This window comes from Podarcis liolepis (assembly GCF_965112155.1).
Source record: "Podarcis liolepis genome assembly, chromosome: 12".
In the NCBI taxonomy this organism is placed as follows: domain Eukaryota; kingdom Metazoa; phylum Chordata; class Lepidosauria; order Squamata; family Lacertidae; genus Podarcis; species Podarcis liolepis.
In genome coordinates this window covers 21,965,297-21,983,485 of record NC_139563.1, presented here as the reverse complement: position 1 = coordinate 21,983,485, position 18,189 = coordinate 21,965,297, and the positions used below count along the sequence as shown (strand labels likewise).

The window sequence follows — 18,189 nt, the reverse complement described above, 5'->3', positions numbered from 1 at the left end:
GAGCTGAGTGGAAGGATACAGTAATTCAATCTAACCCTGGCAGAAGGGGAATTTAGAATGCTCTGCAAGTCTGGAAAATGCACAGCCTAGTACAATGCCATTTGCGTTGTATACAGTGCAGTTAATGTGTGAAGCGGAGTTCATGCCTCAGTTCTAACCCACAAAAAATCTTAATGTTTTGGGCTTGTGATGACAAAGCTTGCTCACATTCCCATGACCTTAAATGCAAATGTGGTTTGGAAGTGCTGTAAAGCTAGACAATTTGGCAAGATGTAGGAGCTGCAATGGGTCTAACTTTGTCTTGTTCACTAAATCTTATAATACTTTAATCCTGGAATATACCTGTTCTTTGAGCATGCCTTAAACATCAAGTGCTTTGGATTTATAGAGCTGCTTTGGTGAGCATCACATTCCATTTACTGCCCCTATTGTCACCTTTAAAGGAAGATTACACTGTTTCCTGGCTGTTGGGTAATGTAGAATCCAAACCACAAATAGAAGGAACTTGGAGCTTTGGTTAGCAACTCTTTATTATACATTTATTTCCCATACTCTCTTAATTTATCATCTTATTTGAATTATTGCTGTACAGCATGTTACATGAACAATGAAACTTTCAGGGTGTTTTTTAAAAATAAAAGTATAGGTCACTGAACAATCAGGAAATAAATAAATAGATATATTTATTTTGGGAAAAAATAGATATTTTAAAACTTTCAAAAATAAAATATAGCTAAAGTTCTACCTAACTTGTCAAAACCTAAGTATTCATCTACAGATGAATATATGGGCATATAGTGAAAGTAGTATTTGTTTTCATCTCAGAGGATTCCCCCCCCCCCAAGGATGCCCTGTTCATTTGTTTGCAATATAAATAATTCTGTGTTTCTCAATTGTCTGAATGTCATGTTCCAGCTGTTTCATCTCTGCTTCCAGCCTTTCTTTGTGAAGTTTCTTTGGTAGTGTATCTATTTCAACGGAAAGGCTTTGGAATTGGTGATGCACGTCTTCCCAATTCTTCTTGAGACCCTATTTGGAGTATACAAAGAGACGAATTAGTATACGGCAGCATTATACAGTAACACAACAAGGCTGCAATCTTATACAAGCCCTCTGGGAAGCCACCCTATATTCATACATGCATTCGTACACCATATATACACGCATACAGGTACATACATCAGAGCACACATACAAATGCAGGTACACATAAATACATGACTAGAAGAAACATACTAGGGACCTCTCTGCCCAGTTTAGCATCAGAGAGGGGTGGGGGAACTGAGCCCCCTCTGCCTCTTCAGACTATTGGTGCTTCCCTTCCCATTAAGAGGCTGGGCTTATCTCTATGCCCAGCCCAATGTTGTGTTGTTACTTCATGCAGATTCTGCTACTGCTGCAGGCAAAAATTGGTACATGTTGGAGGGGCAAAAAAAAATATAAAAATTGCTTAATGGTTCAGCCTGCTGGGCAGCAGTTCACCACCCTGCAATGCATACTTACACTGGAATAAGCCCCATTGATCTCCATGCAATTTTCTTCTGAGTAGATATATATATATATATAGGACTGCAATCCTATACTCCAACTTGGAGACCTCCAGATGTTTTGGACATCTCGTATTATCCCTATCCAGATGTTTTGGACATCTCGTATTATCCCTATCCACTGGCCATGATTGTTGAGACTCCAGAAACAGCTGGAGGTCACAAGTTTGAGAAAGGCTGCTATACTCAGCTGAGTGTAAGCTAAGCTCCACTGAACTCAGTAAGGCTTTCCTCTGAGTAAACATTTATAGGCTCACAGTCCTATATACATTTTCCTGGGAGTGAGGTGCACTGAACACCATGGGATTTACTTCATATTAAACATGCACAGATTGCTTTGCACAACTGTATTTTCCGCACACTGTAACGTAAAAAAAACCCCTCAAGACGTTGGCTACCGATTATTCTTTAAAGTGGGACAAAACCTTCTGACATGCCTTTAACTGCAGTTGGGCTCCACAGTGGTCCACTACTGCTGATGCAATGAAGTGTGTGATGATATGGAATCTAGCTTCCAGAAAAGACTTTGTAAACATTTCTGTCACATCCAACTTGCTCAGTCCTGCAGATAACTATTCTAGAGCTCCATCTAGTGAAAATCTACCCTTCTTAGTTGCAATGCTATTCATAAAGCCTTTCCCATTCGTACCTGTACAAATGTATCTTTTATGCCTCAGTCTGTCTAATTCAAGTCAACCCACATACCTCAAGAAGACTGTCCCTGTCTTCATCAGAGAGCCGTTTCATGGCTTTTTGTCTGAGAGTTTCCTTGACATAGGCATCATACTCTTCCTGGGCTCTCTTTACTTCTTCATTTCGCTTAGTTACATATTTCGGAGTAATGCCGTAATCCTACAAGAAAAATGCACCTTCCAGATATTCATATACTTTTGTTGTTGTTGTCGTCGTCATCAATAACAAAGACCCTTATGTAATATAACTTTTTTTCCTTTTTTTTTTTTAGAAAGAAAAAGACTACTTTGAACTTTTTCTCATTAATCCTAGTATATACTAATAGTGCACTCATTCACTTGGGTATGAATCCTTATGTAGCCAACAGCAGCATCTACATGCAAGTGGTACATATCAACAGGCATGAGGTTTTGCAAAAGTACCAAAAAACCTTTAGAAAATAAATACAAAAATAATGGAGAAACACACACTAAGCCTATAAAATTTATGGAAATGTTGGCTAGGGACCTTTAGACTTCAGAACTATAGATTCACAGTGCAATCCTCCTATACATACCAACTCAGACATAAGCCCCACATAATTCAATGCTGCTAATTCCTAGGTAAGTAGATACAGGATTGCAGCCTTAGCAGAAAAATTATTCCATTTCCTATGAATAATGAAGCATGCAGAAGGGGGGTGTAGCTGGTACCCTTGTGGGCAAAGGGACTGATCTGGAGATGGATGGGATTCTTCAGTTGATCTGTTGTTGCTTTTAAATACATGTGACTTCAGTTATGATATTAAACATCTAACACCTTTTATAAAATACTCAAAAATATCCCTACTTCTCATTAATGTCCACTACTTCACTTTGGCTAAAAATACTAAGATTCCCAACAAAGATATTCAGGGTCAGGCACTTCTGGTTTCTAAAAATTTTGCCCGTGCCCTAAGAACATCAGAGGAGCCTTCTGGATCACACCAATGGCTCGTCTGGCTCACTCAGTATTGCAAATAAGTGAGCCTTATGTTGCAGTCCTATGCTTGGGAGTTGATATTGGCACCTGTCTGTCTTGGGAGACAATGGAGGAGTGCGCCTTTGGGGGCGAGGTCAAGCTGCTGAAAGGTTGCAGCGCCTGCTGTGGCTGTAGAGAACAATGTGGGAGAGACATGTCTTGTTGCAGATGAAGGTGTCTAGTTGTGCTGCTGCAGATGTACCACGGCGTTTCTTCTCTCTTGTGCTCCTTCAAGCAGTCTTTTCTCTTTTGGTCACTGCTATGGATACACAACTTGACTGCCTGTCTCCAGGCACTGTGGTCGTCCACAAGGGATTCCCGCAAGGCAAATGGGTTGATGTTGCCTGGGAGTAAGCCCCATTTAACTCAACAGGACTTATGTCTATGGAGGCATGTATAGCATTTCACTGTTAGTAAATGCACCACATCATTTTGATAAGGCATACCTTTTTCTTGAGATATTTTGGAACGAGTCCTGAAGTTTCAAGGACGTATTTGTCGCCTTGTCGTCGGTCAACACAAGCTGGTAGAGGTTTCTTAGGCACTCCCATGATGACATTAGCTGCATTTGTGCTTATGAAATTCTTTGAACTCTGAATTCCCACGAGTGGGTGATCTGACAATTTAGGCACACCTGGTTTCACTTTCTTACCTCCTTGATGTTTATTTCCTGTTGTTTTTTTTAAAAATAAAAAGCCACAAAATGAATTACATTTTTTAAAATGTTCATCTAAGGATTCTGCTAAGTCTATGCCTTTAATTCAACCTTCACCCTTGCCCCCAATTTTCTGGATTCTGATCTCCCAGCCCTAGACAGCTCGTTTCCTTATGACACTTTGCATCATAAGGAGGATTATTTTGGGGAGCAGCAAGTATAAGAAGCGATGTGTAAGAAGGGAGAGGTGACAGCTCACGAAGGACTGGGTAGAGAGGGACTTGTCATGTCCTGGATGATAAATGAATAAAGTAACTGCTGTAAACTATCAAGATCAACAATATTTAAGCCACTGCCCAAGACATCCCAGTGAAGGGCAAAAGATACATTTCAAAATAGTTGCGGAAAGAAACAAAACAACTTGATGACATATTGCCATAAAGGCTTAAAAAGCTAAGTAAATGTACATTAAAAAACCAAACTATATTGTGCTTCAGGAAAATACCCACACTCATTATTTTGAAAGGTTTCATACCTTTTTTTGTGTCATTGTGTGTAGCTGGAGGGAGGTGAGTTCTTGTCTGCTGCTTTTATAATTAGTCTATGAACATTTTAAGTGTTTCTTGTTCTTGTTAATTTTTTTGTTTTTTGTTTTGTTTTCCCTAACCCTATTTTTCATATTGCATGTCACACTGAAACTTTTTTTGTAGTAGGTATATAACAAATAATAATATTAGAAAAACATTTGGAGTCAGCAACACTGATGCTCCTGGTTACTTGGGGTCCAACTGTAATGCTCCTGGACTTGTCACAATTCCCCAAATCCATTTGTCACATTCTATAACCACTCTTTCTGACAATATATACATTTATAAGCAAACACTTCCATTTTAAGCACTATAAGGGGACTTCAGTGGAGATCTCTATTAAATAGCTGAGCTTTCCCAAGCATGGTGTGGATTGGCCAACTTAAGTCTTCCTTAAAATATGCAGACTTGGCACGATTAACAAAAGCCTTGATGTCTAGCCTTGCACATCCAGATCAGAGGCAAAAACTAAACAACCAGCCAACTAACATATGGTCCTTAAAATCACTAGAACAGAATTGCCCATGTGTCCAGAGAATACAGTAGATATTACTGGATGTTAACCTGGGTAAAATTGTAGTGAAATTTTACGTGGCCTGGGATATTCATCAATGTGGTGTAGTCAGAATATTACCCTAGGCTTAGGAAGACTGGAATACAAATAACTACTTAGCAATGGTACTGACTTTGGGCAAGTCATTATATCTTCCGGGGTAGCCATTAGAATAAAAAAATGGGGGGAGGGGGAGAACAATGCTGAGTACCCCTCAGATAAAGGATGAGATTAAAATGAAATAAATATCTAGGCTTAGGTTTGGTAGGCTTTCATTATATCAGCTCCCTGCTCCCTGTGTTTAGCAGTTACCATCTCTGCAGGCAATCCTTATATCTGCTGCTAGAAGTAGGGCTTTTACAGCAGTGGCCCCAAGTCTGTGGGATGATCTCACTCTAGAACTGAATACTTTTTACTTCTGGTGGAAACTTCCTAGTGGAAGTTAATATCACACATCCTTTCTCACAAGGCTTTGGAGATTTCTTCTGAGAATGAATTGGAATGGCTGATTTCTGTTCTTGGCTGCACAGTTTTTATCTTGCATTTACAGATATTTTTACATGATTTGTTCTTTTGCTTTGTACCAAGCCTTACGAGGAGTGGCTGAAGGTACTGGGTATGTTTAGCCTGGGAAAAGAGGAGACTGAGAGGAGATATGATAGCCACCTTCAAATATCTTAAGGGCTGTCACGTGGAAGATGGAGCAAGCTTGTTTTCTCCTGGCTTGGAGGGCAGAACTTGAACCAATAGCTTCAAGTTACAAGAAAGGAGATTACAGCTAAACATCAGGAAGAACTTTCTGACAGTAAGAGCTGTTCAGCAGTGGAGCGATCTCCTTTGGGAGGTTGTGGACTCTCCTTCATTGGAGGCTTTTAAGTAGGCATTGGATGGCCATTTGTCATGGATGCTTTCGTTTAGATTCCTGCACTGCAGGGAGTTGGGACTATATTCTACGATTCTATGCACTGGAAAAAGATATACAAATGGTATACATTTAATAAACATATTCAAATTAATGAAACATACTCTGTGGTAACTTTGGTTCCTTTGAATGTTTCTGAAGGAAGTCTTTTGGATTTGGCACCTGGACTTTTGGTGGTCCTATGGTTTTCCACGGTGCTTTACTTTGCTGTATTGTATTTTTTACATACGTTTTCAATGTCGATACATATCTTTAGTGAAGAGAAAATATACACACAATAATTAGAGCTGAAAGAGAGGCTACAGGCTATTCCCCCCCCCCAACAGACCACTGTCTTCTTGAGCACTGTCCCTTAATGACTGTTGTCTATCAAAGTAAAAAATGAACTATTTGAAAAGAAATAATATTGTTCTGATCTCATTTGTGCCTGAAATCAGCAACACCCATTGACCTGGTTCACATGACACAGTAAGCCAAACTATGGCTCACCAGGACCATGCAAATGGGCCGCCTCAAGGAGGTTGTAGTCACCTTGCTCTGCCCCAGTCTTCCCAACTCCCGTGCAAAGTTTGTTCTTGGCTGTAGCAAGGAATCATAGAATTGTACAACTGGAAGGAACCCCAATCATCACCTGGTCCAACTCCCCACAATGCAGGAATCACAGCTAAGGAGAGTTTATAACTACAAGCCCAGGTTCAGGTGACATGCTAAGTCAAAACTGGGCTTAGTTGAGCACAGTGTGGGAGTAATAAAGACTGGGGAGGAAATAAGTGACTGTGACACCTTCACATGGTCCCATTAAGCCATAGCTTGGTATTATACACTGCACACCTATCCAGAGTTAAATCAACAGTGGAATAAAAGTCAGCAAAAATAGGGAATTGCTGTTCCAAAGTGATTCTCTTTACTGGTTTTGAAAACACTGTTTCTCATTCATTTTATCACTTTATAGTGATTATATTGAATTTCTCTCTTGGTCTGCCATGACTTCAAGTGGTTTGGGTCACATGAATGAGAAAGGCATAACATTTGCCTGAGCTGGTGAAATTAAATTTCAGTTATTCATTGCCGTATATTCAAAAAGACGTGTCCATTGTATAATTCTGCCATTAGTGGTTCACGCAATAAAAATCCTAACCACATAAGACAGAGCTGGGGAGCGTTCTCTTTGACTGCAATTTGCAGCAATTCCTTATATATCAGCCACACTAGTATGCTATGAGAGGATACGAAGCACATCTTGAAAAATTAAAAAGATGGAAAAGAAAGGAGAACAGCATTAAATACTAGGGAAGCAAAAAAGAAAAAGGCAAAATCTCAAAATTATATTTGAGCTTTCACATGATGTAAAAGTCACTTCCAGAACTATAGTGGATTACAGTGAAACTATAGTGGAATATAATGCAAGTTTAGCACTCATTTCCATATTATTTGCTAACAGATTTTTTTCGGGAAGTAAATAACACAGAAATGAATAATAAACTTGCACTATATTCCACTATAGTTCCAGAAGTATTCTGTCGTAAAAACAGAATAAACTGCCATGTGAATGCACCCAAATGTCCCTTCTCAATTCCAAGGCTGTAGTATGATAAAAGGTAAAGGTAAATGGACCCCTGACCATTAGGTCCAGTCCTGGTCGACTCTGGGGTTGCGGCGCTCATCTCGCTTTACTGGCCGAGGGAGCCGGTGTACAGCTTCCAGGTCATGTGGCAAGCATGACTAAGCCACTTCTGGTGAATCAGAGCAGCGCATGGAAACACCGTTTACCTTCCCGCTGGAGTGGTACTTATTTATCTACTTGCACTTTGACGTGCTTTCGAACTGCTAGGTTGGCAGGAGCAGGGACCGAGCAACGGGAGCTCACACCGTCACGGGGAATTGAACCGCCAACCTTCTGATCGGCAAGTCCTAGGCTCTGTGGTTTAACCCACAGTGCCACCATGATAGTAGAGACAAAATTCATTTGAGCAGAAAAATTATTGCAACACTTTCCATAGGAACAGGTCAATCACTGATTGACAAGTATAAAAGGTTTGTCAGAATGAGTCCCAAGTGTCCTTACCCACATACCTAGGTGCCTTGCAAGACTTATCCAGATTGTAAGGTAGAAGGTTGTAAATGCTCTCCTCCATGCACATTGCTGCCATCTTCACAGTGATACAGTCTGCAGATAATTCAAATTGCCAGACTTCTAAAGTGAACTGTCTTAAAATATCTGTGTCTGTGGAGGGGATACATTGATTGAAAATGTATTGTAACTTTTGAATATATTTTTTAAAATTTTAAAAAAATCTTTTAAAAAGTGAACTGCCTGTCACATTTTGTCTGATAAACACCATTCCACCTCTCCTTTCGGGTTTTTCTCCCTGCATCCCGTCCCCCAGGCACATACTTCTTACCCTCCCCTTCCTTCTTTTACACTCTATATTCTTCTCGTTTGCACATTCCTCCTTGGCTGGTCACTATTACCCTTTGACCTCAACATTTCAACCATCCCAGTTCCACGGTTTGCCCTAATATCGCTCACATTATCACTCCCAGCCTCCTCTCTAGGTCTGCACAGAGTTGACCCTGGGCCAGAAGTTGTTGGGACAGCCCCTACCAGCACGACCAGGGATCAGGACTGCAGAGAATCGTCCAACCACATTGGAGCACCACGGGTTTCTCACCCATTTTTCCAAGTAACGACATCACATGCCGAGTCTCTACAACCTAACACCTGAATTGTCCTGCCAAGTGGGTGAGGAAGGTCTTATTGTACTTCTGCACTTGGCTGAGGAAACCCATGTATGACTTCCCCAGAGTTATGTTAAACCTCACCCTGCGGTAGCTTGGATAGTTTTAACACCATCCTGCCAAGTGATCGGGTGATGTGCTTTGCCACACGTCAGCTGCCATATGTGCAAGATGTATGCTGCACAAGTTAAAAGCAGCTATCGGAATAGGCTCCAGAAATGCTATAATGCAATGTCAAAGCGCATACAATTTATTATTATTATTATTATTACGGGTCATGGTTCCCAAAAATACACAAATGCTTTTCGTTCAGGGTCTGGGTTAAAAAAAAACCTCCAGTTAAAAGGCTGTCAAGGTGACAGATCTGGGAAAGGCGAGGCTTTGGAGAGCTGCTGCTACTGCTGCTTATCTGAACAGGCAGAGATGAGATTGATGATAATGATGATGATGATGATGATGATGATATCTTAGCCTTTGATATGTTGTTGGATTACAAAACCCCACTTCGCAAAGAAGCTCACTGGGTGACTTCCGGCCAGCCACTCTCTCAAGTTGACCTACCTCGCAGGGCTGTTGTGAAGTTAAAAATGTGTGAGATCTGGACCCCCCCCAAAAAAAGTGTGTGAGAGAAGCACGTGCAGCGCTCTGAGCTCCTTATGAGAGAAGGCGGTGTATCAATCTACCAACACGCAAGGAGTCCAGGGCGAACGACCTGCCTGCCTCGCATTCCCACGCGCGCCGTCTGCACCCGCTCAGAGTCCCTCTTGCTTTCCCTGCTCCCTGCCCGCCCTTCCCATCCCTTCCCCGCCTCCCTCTCTTCGCCTTACCCCGCTCTCCTTTCTCTCCTCCGAGCCCTTTTCCGCTCCCGTTCGAAGCCTCCTCGGCTGCCGCGCATTAGAACGAGCGGCACTGTTTGGTCGCCCTTGGCAACCACCGCTTAGCAACGCGCGCGCGTGTTTGTGTGTGTGTGGAACGGGAGAGAGGCTTTGTGACGCCATTTCCGGGACTGTGCTGTGAACAATGAGCGAAGCCGGGGAGGAAAGGAATGGCGCGCAGGCGCATCAGGGGCAGGGTGGGAGGACGCCGCCGTAGAGATACTGTACAGAGATAGGAAGGAGGACGCCGCCGGCGTGGGAGTTCGCGCACGCGTAGTAGCAGGTAGGTCTGCCTGCATGTGGTTAGAGAGGGGCTGGGTTGAGCAATGGCGGAGAGGCGCTTTATGGGAGGGCAGGGCTTTTAATTTAATTTTTTTTTTGCGTGCCTTGAAACGGATTCCTTCCTTCCTTTTCGGATCCATGCTACGTGCATGGATCCTTTCCCTGCTCACGAGGAGCAGCCTCCCCTCTGGAGCAGGAGCCTCCCTCCCCACCCACTGACGAGACCGGGGGGCCGCCCCATATCTTGAAGAAGAAGGGGTACTCTTCGTTGCTTTGTTTCTGCTGCAGCGGAGAGGAAAGTCACGGGTCGCTGAATAAAGTTTAAAGGGTGTTTGTATTGTGGCATGCATGAGGTCTGGTGGGCCCGCCGGCATCAGATGCACCGCGCGAGTAGGCTGACATTTGCACACATGGGAAGAAAGCAGCAGAACCCCAAAGCAGTCAAGTGCAAGACGCGCAACCCGTGGGTTTCTTACGCAGAGCTCAGATGTATACATGAATGCATTCACAACTGCAGCCCAGTAAATTGGCAATACAATAAATTTGCTCAGCAGAGCTAGGCAGATCCCAGTGGTGGTTTTTTGTTTTTGTTTTTTAAGAATCAAAAAGGTGCTGGTACACAGTTCTTGAAGTCAGTGCCACACTGTTATCATTTGGTGTGGGGGATGTTGGAGGCAATAGGCCTCTGAATACCATTTGTGCTCAAATTCTGCTTGTAGGCTTCCCCTAGGTACTGTATCTGGTTGATCAGTATGAGAATAGAGTACTGTACAGTGGTACCTCGGGTTACATACGCTTCAGGTTACATACACTTCAGGTTACAGACTCTGCTAACCCAGAAATAGTGCTTCAGGTTAAGAACTTTGCTTAAGGATGAGAACAGAAATCGGGCTCCGGCGGCACAGCAGCAGCTGGAGGCCCCATTAGCTAAAGTAGTGCTTCAGGTTAAGAACAGTTGCAGGTTAAATACGGACCTCCGGAACGAATTAAGTACTTAACCCAACGTACCACTGTATTGGACTAGGTCATTGGTCTGATCCAGCAGACTCTTCTTATGCTGCTTGATGTCCTTTGTAGAAGTGTGGGATGTAAATGTAATAATAACTAAAACGACATTTGAAAAGATTCACATGTGTTGCCTATGGAAGAAAGCTGGCCACTGCTGGGTGAGAAGCAGTGATAACTAAGACAATTCATATTGGTTATGATCACATTTGAATTAATACATTGACCCTTCACTTCATTCTTGCCATACTCCTGTTCTTCCAGCCTTCTTAGAAGTCGGATTCTGCTTTGAATTGGGGTCATTGCTACTGGCATTGCTAGGTGCAAGTTATAGAAAATGCTTTGCAATTGCACTCTGATTGTTTAATATAGTAACTGATGCCTGCACAGGAAGAGGAAGAGAATTGCAAGGCAATTCTCAAATCACTGGATATTTTTAAAATTTTCATAAATGAGTGCTATTTAAAGCTTATCCACAAATTCTGTTTTCTCTTTTATGTTGTACAACAGCTAATGGCACAAAGAAGTATTGGAAATACCAACTTACTGCTTCCATGTTACATCGTAGTTATTGTAATCATCTATGCTGCATGGCTAAAATATGTATTGAATTGCTCATGGCAATCTTATTTTTGGATGTTATTTGCCAGTTTAAAGAGGGAAAGCAATTGGTTGCTACTAAAGAACTGGACTCGGGTGGCGCTGTGGGTTAAACCACAGAACCTAGGACTTGCCGATCAGAAGGTTGACGGTTTGAATCCCCGCAATGGGGTGAGCTCCCGTTGCTCGGTCCCTGCTCCTGCCAACCTAGCAGTTCAAAAGCACGTCAAAGTTCAAGTAGATAAATAGGCGGGAAGGTAAACGGCATTTCCGTGCGCTGCTCTGGTTTGCCAGAAGCGGCTTAGTCATCCTGGCCACATGACCCGGAAGCTGTACGCCAGCTCCCTCGGCCAATAAAGTGAGATTAGTGCCGCAACCCCAGAGTCGGTCACGACTTGACCTCATGGTCAGGGGTCCCTTTAACTTTACCTATGTCTGACCTGAGACAGATAGATATTCAAATTTTTCTTCAACAGTTTTGTTGCAATGATAATGTAATGGAAAAAAACAGTTTGGGGTTTCCAAGGGGACATCACTCAGATCTATGGTATTTTAAGGGCAAAACCTTGGGATAGATTTGAATTCTTTGGAATCAGAGCTGTAGAAATATTATTCAATTCATTGCTTTCTGGTTAAAGTAGGTCAGCACACATTACTGGAAGTGGGGTAGCAGTGCCTTTATGGGAGCTTTATGCGTACCTACATTAGTATTCATGGGCGTAGCCAAGGGGGAGCAGCTGCCCCGCAATCAATAAAAATACATAGCAAACTGAGGTTCTGCCCCCCCCCACAAAAGGCTTGCCCCCCCCCCAAATCCTGGCTACGCCCATGTTAGTATTCATCAAATTTCAGCCTGGATCTATTTCAGCAGGGCCACATTGGGTGTGTGACAATAACTGTATAAAATATAATACTTTTAGTGTACAGTAGTTCAGAAAACCAGCCATGTCCCAGAAGGCCAGTGTTCTACATAGATGGTGAATTGCAGCCATGTTTTTCAGCCAGGGAAGGGCAAAGAACTGTGAGTTAAATATTTGCACTGGCACAATCACAGTCATGGCCCCACACCGCCGAAGGACTCTGCTGATTTCTGGCCCAGTCAACACTTTTCGTCTGTTTCTCGCATGTAAATCTAGGTTTCCCAAAGGAATCAGCACATATTCCTGTAGAGAGACAAACTGCTGCTGAAGAAGTATAAGCTCTGTGACCTGCATTCATTTGTATACATCAGCTAAATTTTCTAAATAAAAGAAAGTAAGCAACTTAAAAAGAATAAAGTTACAGTTAAAGCACATTGGAGGTATTCTAGTAATGCAGTAGAACAAACAAAATCACTACAAATATTAAATGTAAAGGTCACCATGGAAATGTAATTAAAAAAATATTTTTTTATGCCTTTATACCCCACCTTTCTTTCATCCAAGTAGTGACCAGCCCAGCACTGCTTCAGCAAATTGTTTCATTTGCCTTCAAACCATAACCTGGGACTCATTGCAATTACTTATCCATCAGGAAATGCACCTGAATTTTTATTTTATTTTTTAAAAAAGCTTTAGCTGGATGATGGAATAGAGTTGGGGAGAAGGTTCCTGCTCCAAGCCCCAGAATACTTGGAATAGCGCAGAAAAAGTGGGAGCATGGAATATGGAAAACAATTGCTGTGTGAATGTCGTACTTCTCTGTTATGCTAGTTGACTATGACTAGCAGACTTCCACCCCTGCAGATGCTGTTGGCCTACAGCTCCTTAGCCATTGGCTGTGCTGGCTGCAAGTGATAGTTGTAGTCTAACAACCACTGGAGAACCACAGATATCCCTGCCCCTGTGCTATGACTAGAATGGAGGAGTCCCTTCAGGACATTTATGCCCTCTTGTCTTACAGGCTGCATACAGTGGTACCTCGGTTTAAGAACAGTCCGGTTAAAGAATGATTTGGTTTATAAACTCCGCAAAACCAGAAAGAGCGTCTTGGTTTGAGAACTTTACCTCAGTCTAAGAATGGAATCCGAATGGTGGAAGGGCACCGGCGACGGGAGGCCTCGTTAGGGAAACCGTGCCTCGGTTTAAGAATGGTTTTGGTTTAAGAATGGACTTCCGGAATGGATTAAGTTCGTAAACCGAGGTACCCACTGTACTTATTATGGAATAAACATGTCAAAAGATGCCAAGGGGCAAAAATGAACAGTATAAGATGGTGAATGAGAATGGTTCTTCTGGCACCATTAAAGTAGCTCAGCAAGTGAAGGAAGCTTTGTTTGTCTAGAACAAAGTGGGAAACTTGCCCTGCTCCAGATGTTGAGCGCCAACTCCCATCAGCCCCAGCCAGCAAGGCCAGTGATTAGGGATGATGGGAGTTTCCCAAAGCATCTGGAAGGTACCAGATTAGCAAAGGCTACATTAAACTCTGCTTTCACCAAAAATATTTTACTTGCAAGAGCTAAGCATCTAGCATTACCAGAATGCAGGATTACAGTGGTACCTCAGGTTACATACGCTTCAGGTTACATACGCTTCAGGTTAGAGACTCCGCTAACTCAGCAATAGTATCTCGGGTTAAGAACTTTGCTTCAGGATGAGAACAGGAATCGTGCTCTAGCTGTGCGGCAACATCGGGAGGCCCCATTAGCTAAAGTGGTGCTTCAGGTTAAGAACAGTTTCAGGTTAAGAACGGACCTCCGGAACGAATTAAGTACTTAACACGAGGTACCACTGTATATTGTTTTCAGGGCCAAATTGTTTTAATTTTGAAAAGGCAAAGCATACGAGGTTTTCCTAGTCTCCTGACTTGAAATGTGTGCACTGTTTGCTTTGTGGTACTGTACGTGTTGACGTCGCTGTTGATTTCCCTGAGCAAACAAAACGAATCCACTCTTGGCAACGTGTTCATGTTCTGGGGCTGGAGTGAGTCCTCTTTGCCCGGTGCTTGTTCTTCTGTTGCCTCTGGAGAGCAATTGCTTGTGCGGCATTTGCTTCACTCTGATCTTTCTCTTTTATTCTCCTCCATCTAGATTGAGGCTTACAAAAAGAAAAGAAAGCCGTACGTGGTTGCTGCACAAGAGTACGTCACAGATACCATTTGCCTGGGCTTGTTATTATTTTTTTTGCAATGCCTGCTCAGACGATAACGGGACAGAAGTGAGCTACTCTTGCAACCGTAAGTTATGTAACAAAACGATTGGTTGGTTGGTTGGTTTCAAAGGAAGAAAATATATTTGGATGCAAAGAAAGGATTTTATATAAATGCATAAAGTGCACTCTGGCTCCATTTAAATGACTGGAGAAGTTTTGACGTTCCAATGGGAGTTGAATTGCACTCTCGGGTGCTTTTGTTCCTGCATTTTAAAGTATTCATTGTAATCAGCTGTCACCTTCTATAGGTTTGCCATCCTCTGGTAGTTAGGGTTAATGTGCCCCCAATATTTCCTTACATGTGCAAATAAAGGCAAGGGGAGGGCAGGGGTGGTACAGTATGTCTAAGAAATGGAGTACATACTGGTGTTTCTAGCAGCCAGTTTCGGGAGCTCCATTGAGGATTTTTTATTGATTCTGACAACATTACCTGCCTACAGTCAGTGCCTCTATTGAGTATTCATTGTAGGTGTTAGAGGTGGTTCTGTCCTGTTCTGCTTGTGGCTCTTAGCCAAGGAAACAGTTAAGCTATCCTACGCACAGAAAATGAACTAAGTGTAAGGATTTTATGCAGGAAGGCACAGAGGCTTATTTTTTTAAGCATGTGGCTTCTTTTCAGAGTAGAAATTTCACAACAAACACACATGCTTTAAAGGGAAAACCTTTCCCCTCTGCACAGATTTCACAGAAGGTGGAATTCAATAAAATCCTCACCATTTATTTGTCATGATCAGGTCACAGAATGGGTGAGCGATCTTGTTCAAAAAAACCCCCCAAAACGTGCTCCCCTAAGATGGAAATGGAGCAGTCAGAAGTGTCTTCACATTCTAGTAATTATTTTAAATGTCAAGTGGCTAAGGTTTAAAGTATTTCTGGCTCACTGGATTTCCCCTTCCTCTTCTTTTAAAGCTTTTCCTTTCCTTGTGAAATTGGCTTGAGAGAAAAGAAGAAGATGTTTCATGTGGTCTGGAATCGGCATCTAAAGCTAATGAGTCGCATCGTGGTTTCTGATGTGTATTTAAAGTTGATTTTTTCAAGAAGCTTTGCCCTTGCACGGACACCATGGATGTCTAGGCATTCTCTTGTCGGGGACAAGAATATTGTCCTGATGGGACCCCCTGGAGCTGGTAAAACGACAGTGGGGAAAATAGTAGGGCAGAAACTAGGCTCCTGCTTCATAGATGTGGACGACGATGTCCTTGAAACAACCTGGAACATGAGTGTGGCAGAAAAATTGAAGGATGTTGGCAATGAGCAATTTTTAGAAGAGGAAGGAAAAGCCTTGTTAAATCTTTCAGCATCCGGAAGTGTCGTTTCCCTTACTGGCTCCAACCCAATGAATGCTGCCGGCATGGAGCACGTGAAGAAAAACGGGGTTGTGGTCTATCTGGACGTACCGACACAAAGCATCACGGACCGGTTGCAGTTGATGAAAGTAGACCGTATTGTGGGGCAGGGGCCCGGAACCTCACTGAGAGACATCCTCCAGTTTCGGAAGCAGTTTTATAAGAAGTGGTACGATGTCCGTGTGCTTTGTGAGAACGGAATTACAGCCGACGCTGTTGCCGAGAAAGTGCTTCATGCAGTGAAGCGGTACCAAGACTCTGACTCGGATGGCTTCATTTCCACCAGGAGTCTAAGATGCAATAAGAAGGTTGAGCCAAAAGGCTCTGTGAAATATTTCAGCGATGTTCTTGTTGAGGGACTGGCGCCTGATGGTGGGCTTTTTGTTCCTGAGATGGGGCTTCCAGTATTCACTGCAGGAGAATGGCAACATCTACTAGGGGCGAGCTATGCTGAAAGAGCTCAGGTTATACTGGAAAGGTGCATACATCCTGCTGATGTGCCTGCTTCCAAGTTATGGGAAATAGTTCAGGCTGCCTATGGACAAAATTTTACCTGTTCTAAAATTGCCCCCGTTAGGCACCTGGCAGGCAATCAGTTTCTTCTGGAGCTGTTTCATGGACCAACGGCTTCATTTAAGGATTTGGCGTTGCAGTTGATGCCCCACCTGTTTGCTTATTGCATCCCCCAAAGCTGTAACTATCTGATCTTGGTAGCTACATCCGGTGACACAGGAAGTGCCGTCCTGGATGGTTTTAGTCGGCTTAAGGAGACGGATAAACAAAGGATTGCCATGGTCACCCTCTTTCCCCAGGATGGAGTTAGCCAGATTCAGAAATCACAGATGGTCGGCTACCAGGAAGCAAACACAAAAGTAATAGGTGTCAGATCGGATTTTGATTTTTGCCAGTCTGCCATCAAGCAGATGTTTACCGATTCAGATTTTACTGGCTTTCTCACTGTGGAATACGGGACAGCGTTAAGTGCAGCAAATTCTATAAACTGGGCTCGCTTGCTTCCCCAGGTGGTCTATCATGCCTCTGCCTACCTTGACCTTGTAGAGCAAGACATCATTTCCTTTGGGAACCCCGTCGATGTCTGTGTTCCCACAGGGAACTTTGGCAACATACTAGCCGCTAAGTATGCGCAAATGATGGGGATCCCTATACGGAAATTCATCTGTGCTTCCAATCAAAACAACGTCTTGACGGAATTCATAAAAACAGGCCTGTACAATATAAAGGAGAGGCGATTAATGCAAAGTCTGTCACCGGCAGTGGACATTTTGAAGTCTTCCAACCTTGAACGACATTTGCACTTGATTGCTAATGGGGACGGGCAGCTGGTGACGCAACTGTTTAGCAGTCTGGAGAATCAGCGCTGCTTCCAGTTGCAGGAACACTTCCTGGACAGGCTTCAGCAGGATTTGGTGGCTGATTGGTGCTCTGAGGACGACTGCCTGGGTGCCATTCGCTCTGTGTTCGATACCACAGGCTACATTTTAGATACGCACACAGCTCTCGCAAAGGTGGTTGCCGATCGACTGCAAGATAAAACTTGCCCGGTGATCATTTCTTCTACCGCTCATTATTCCAAATTTGCACCTGCTGTCCTACAGGCATTGAGGATTGGAGAAATCAAGCAGACTCCGTTAAGTCAGCTTCACTTGTTAAACTCTTATAACCCTTTGCCTCCGGTCCACAGGGGCCTATTAGAGACTCTGAAAAAGAACGAGAAGCAGCAGTACCAGGTTTGTGCTGCTGACATGAGCGTCCTCATGGAACATGTTGAATCCTTAATACAAAACCACTTCATGAAGGTTTTCTAACTGTAGGCTTATTTGACATTTGCCTCCTATGGCGCTTTGAATATTTCCCCTCCTCCTCCTCCTCACACATTCACCCAAACGCATGTTTTAATAAATGCTTAGTAAACACAGTAGCTGCCTCTTAGTGACTATATACTGCCAGATATTTACATGCATGAGCACTCAATGCAGTGTAAGAAACAAAACAAGCATTGTTGAAAAATAATAATGTCATATTCCCAAAGGTGAGATCATTGTTTGGAAGAGAAATAGAAAAGGTTAGCATATGGTTCCCAGGGAAGTCCTGTTTTGGATGCTCAGTATTGCTCACACAGTCTTGCAGCAATTCTCCAGGGTTTCTTTCTGCCCTATCATAGAATCGTAGGGTTGGAAGGGGCCATGAGGGTCCTTGCAGTGCAGGAATCTTTCACCCAACGTGGGGCTCAAACCCGT

At 43.1% G+C, this 18,189-nt stretch overlaps 2 protein-coding genes across 9 annotated transcripts; one reads left to right on the top strand and one right to left on the bottom strand.

Annotated features, from left to right (window-relative positions):
* Positions 1-512: 512 nt before the first annotated feature.
* On the bottom strand, positions 513-9,712 carry ENKUR (enkurin, TRPC channel interacting protein). The gene is made up of 6 exons (XM_083467590.1): positions 9,523-9,712; positions 8,030-8,180; positions 6,061-6,206; positions 3,686-3,909; positions 2,253-2,399; positions 513-1,029 (listed from the first exon to the last, which is right to left on the bottom strand). Exons 2-6 carry the CDS (start codon positions 8,104-8,106, stop codon positions 856-858), a joined length of 768 nt encoding a protein of 255 aa, XP_083323716.1. The 5' UTR covers positions 8,107-8,180; positions 9,523-9,712; the 3' UTR covers positions 513-855.
* Positions 9,713-9,734: 22 nt separating this feature from the next.
* THNSL1 (threonine synthase like 1) lies at positions 9,735-17,867 on the top strand. Of its 8 annotated transcripts, none has more exons than XM_083467459.1 (4): positions 9,735-9,853; positions 12,594-12,649; positions 14,465-14,610; positions 15,495-17,867. In XM_083467459.1, exon 4 carries the CDS (start codon positions 15,538-15,540, stop codon positions 17,755-17,757), a length of 2,220 nt encoding a protein of 739 aa, XP_083323585.1. In that variant the 5' UTR covers positions 9,735-9,853; positions 12,594-12,649; positions 14,465-14,610; positions 15,495-15,537; the 3' UTR covers positions 17,758-17,867. The 8 variants fall into 8 exon arrangements, with proteins under 8 accessions (XP_083323585.1, XP_083323582.1, XP_083323578.1 ...); XM_083467456.1 differs by having other exon boundaries at positions 12,594-12,711; XM_083467457.1 differs by lacking the exon at positions 9,735-9,853 and adding an exon at positions 9,873-10,110 and having other exon boundaries at positions 12,594-12,711.
* The last annotated feature ends 322 nt before the right edge of the window (positions 17,868-18,189 follow it).

Coding starts and splice junctions, on each gene's coding strand:
- ENKUR (XM_083467590.1), bottom strand. CDS start 8,106: ATGGCAGCAATGTGCATGGAGGAGAGCATTTACAACCTTCTACCTTAC. Junction 6,207..8,029: donor AAGTCTTGCAAGGCACCTAG/GTATGTGGGTAA, acceptor TCTTCACTAAAG/ATATGTATCGACATTGAAAA. Junction 1,030..2,252: donor ACAGGGACAGTCTTCTTGAG/GTATGTGGGTTG, acceptor TACTCCAAATAG/GGTCTCAAGAAGAATTGGGA.
- THNSL1 (XM_083467459.1), top strand. CDS start 15,538: ATGTTTCATGTGGTCTGGAATCGGCATCTAAAGCTAATGAGTCGCATC.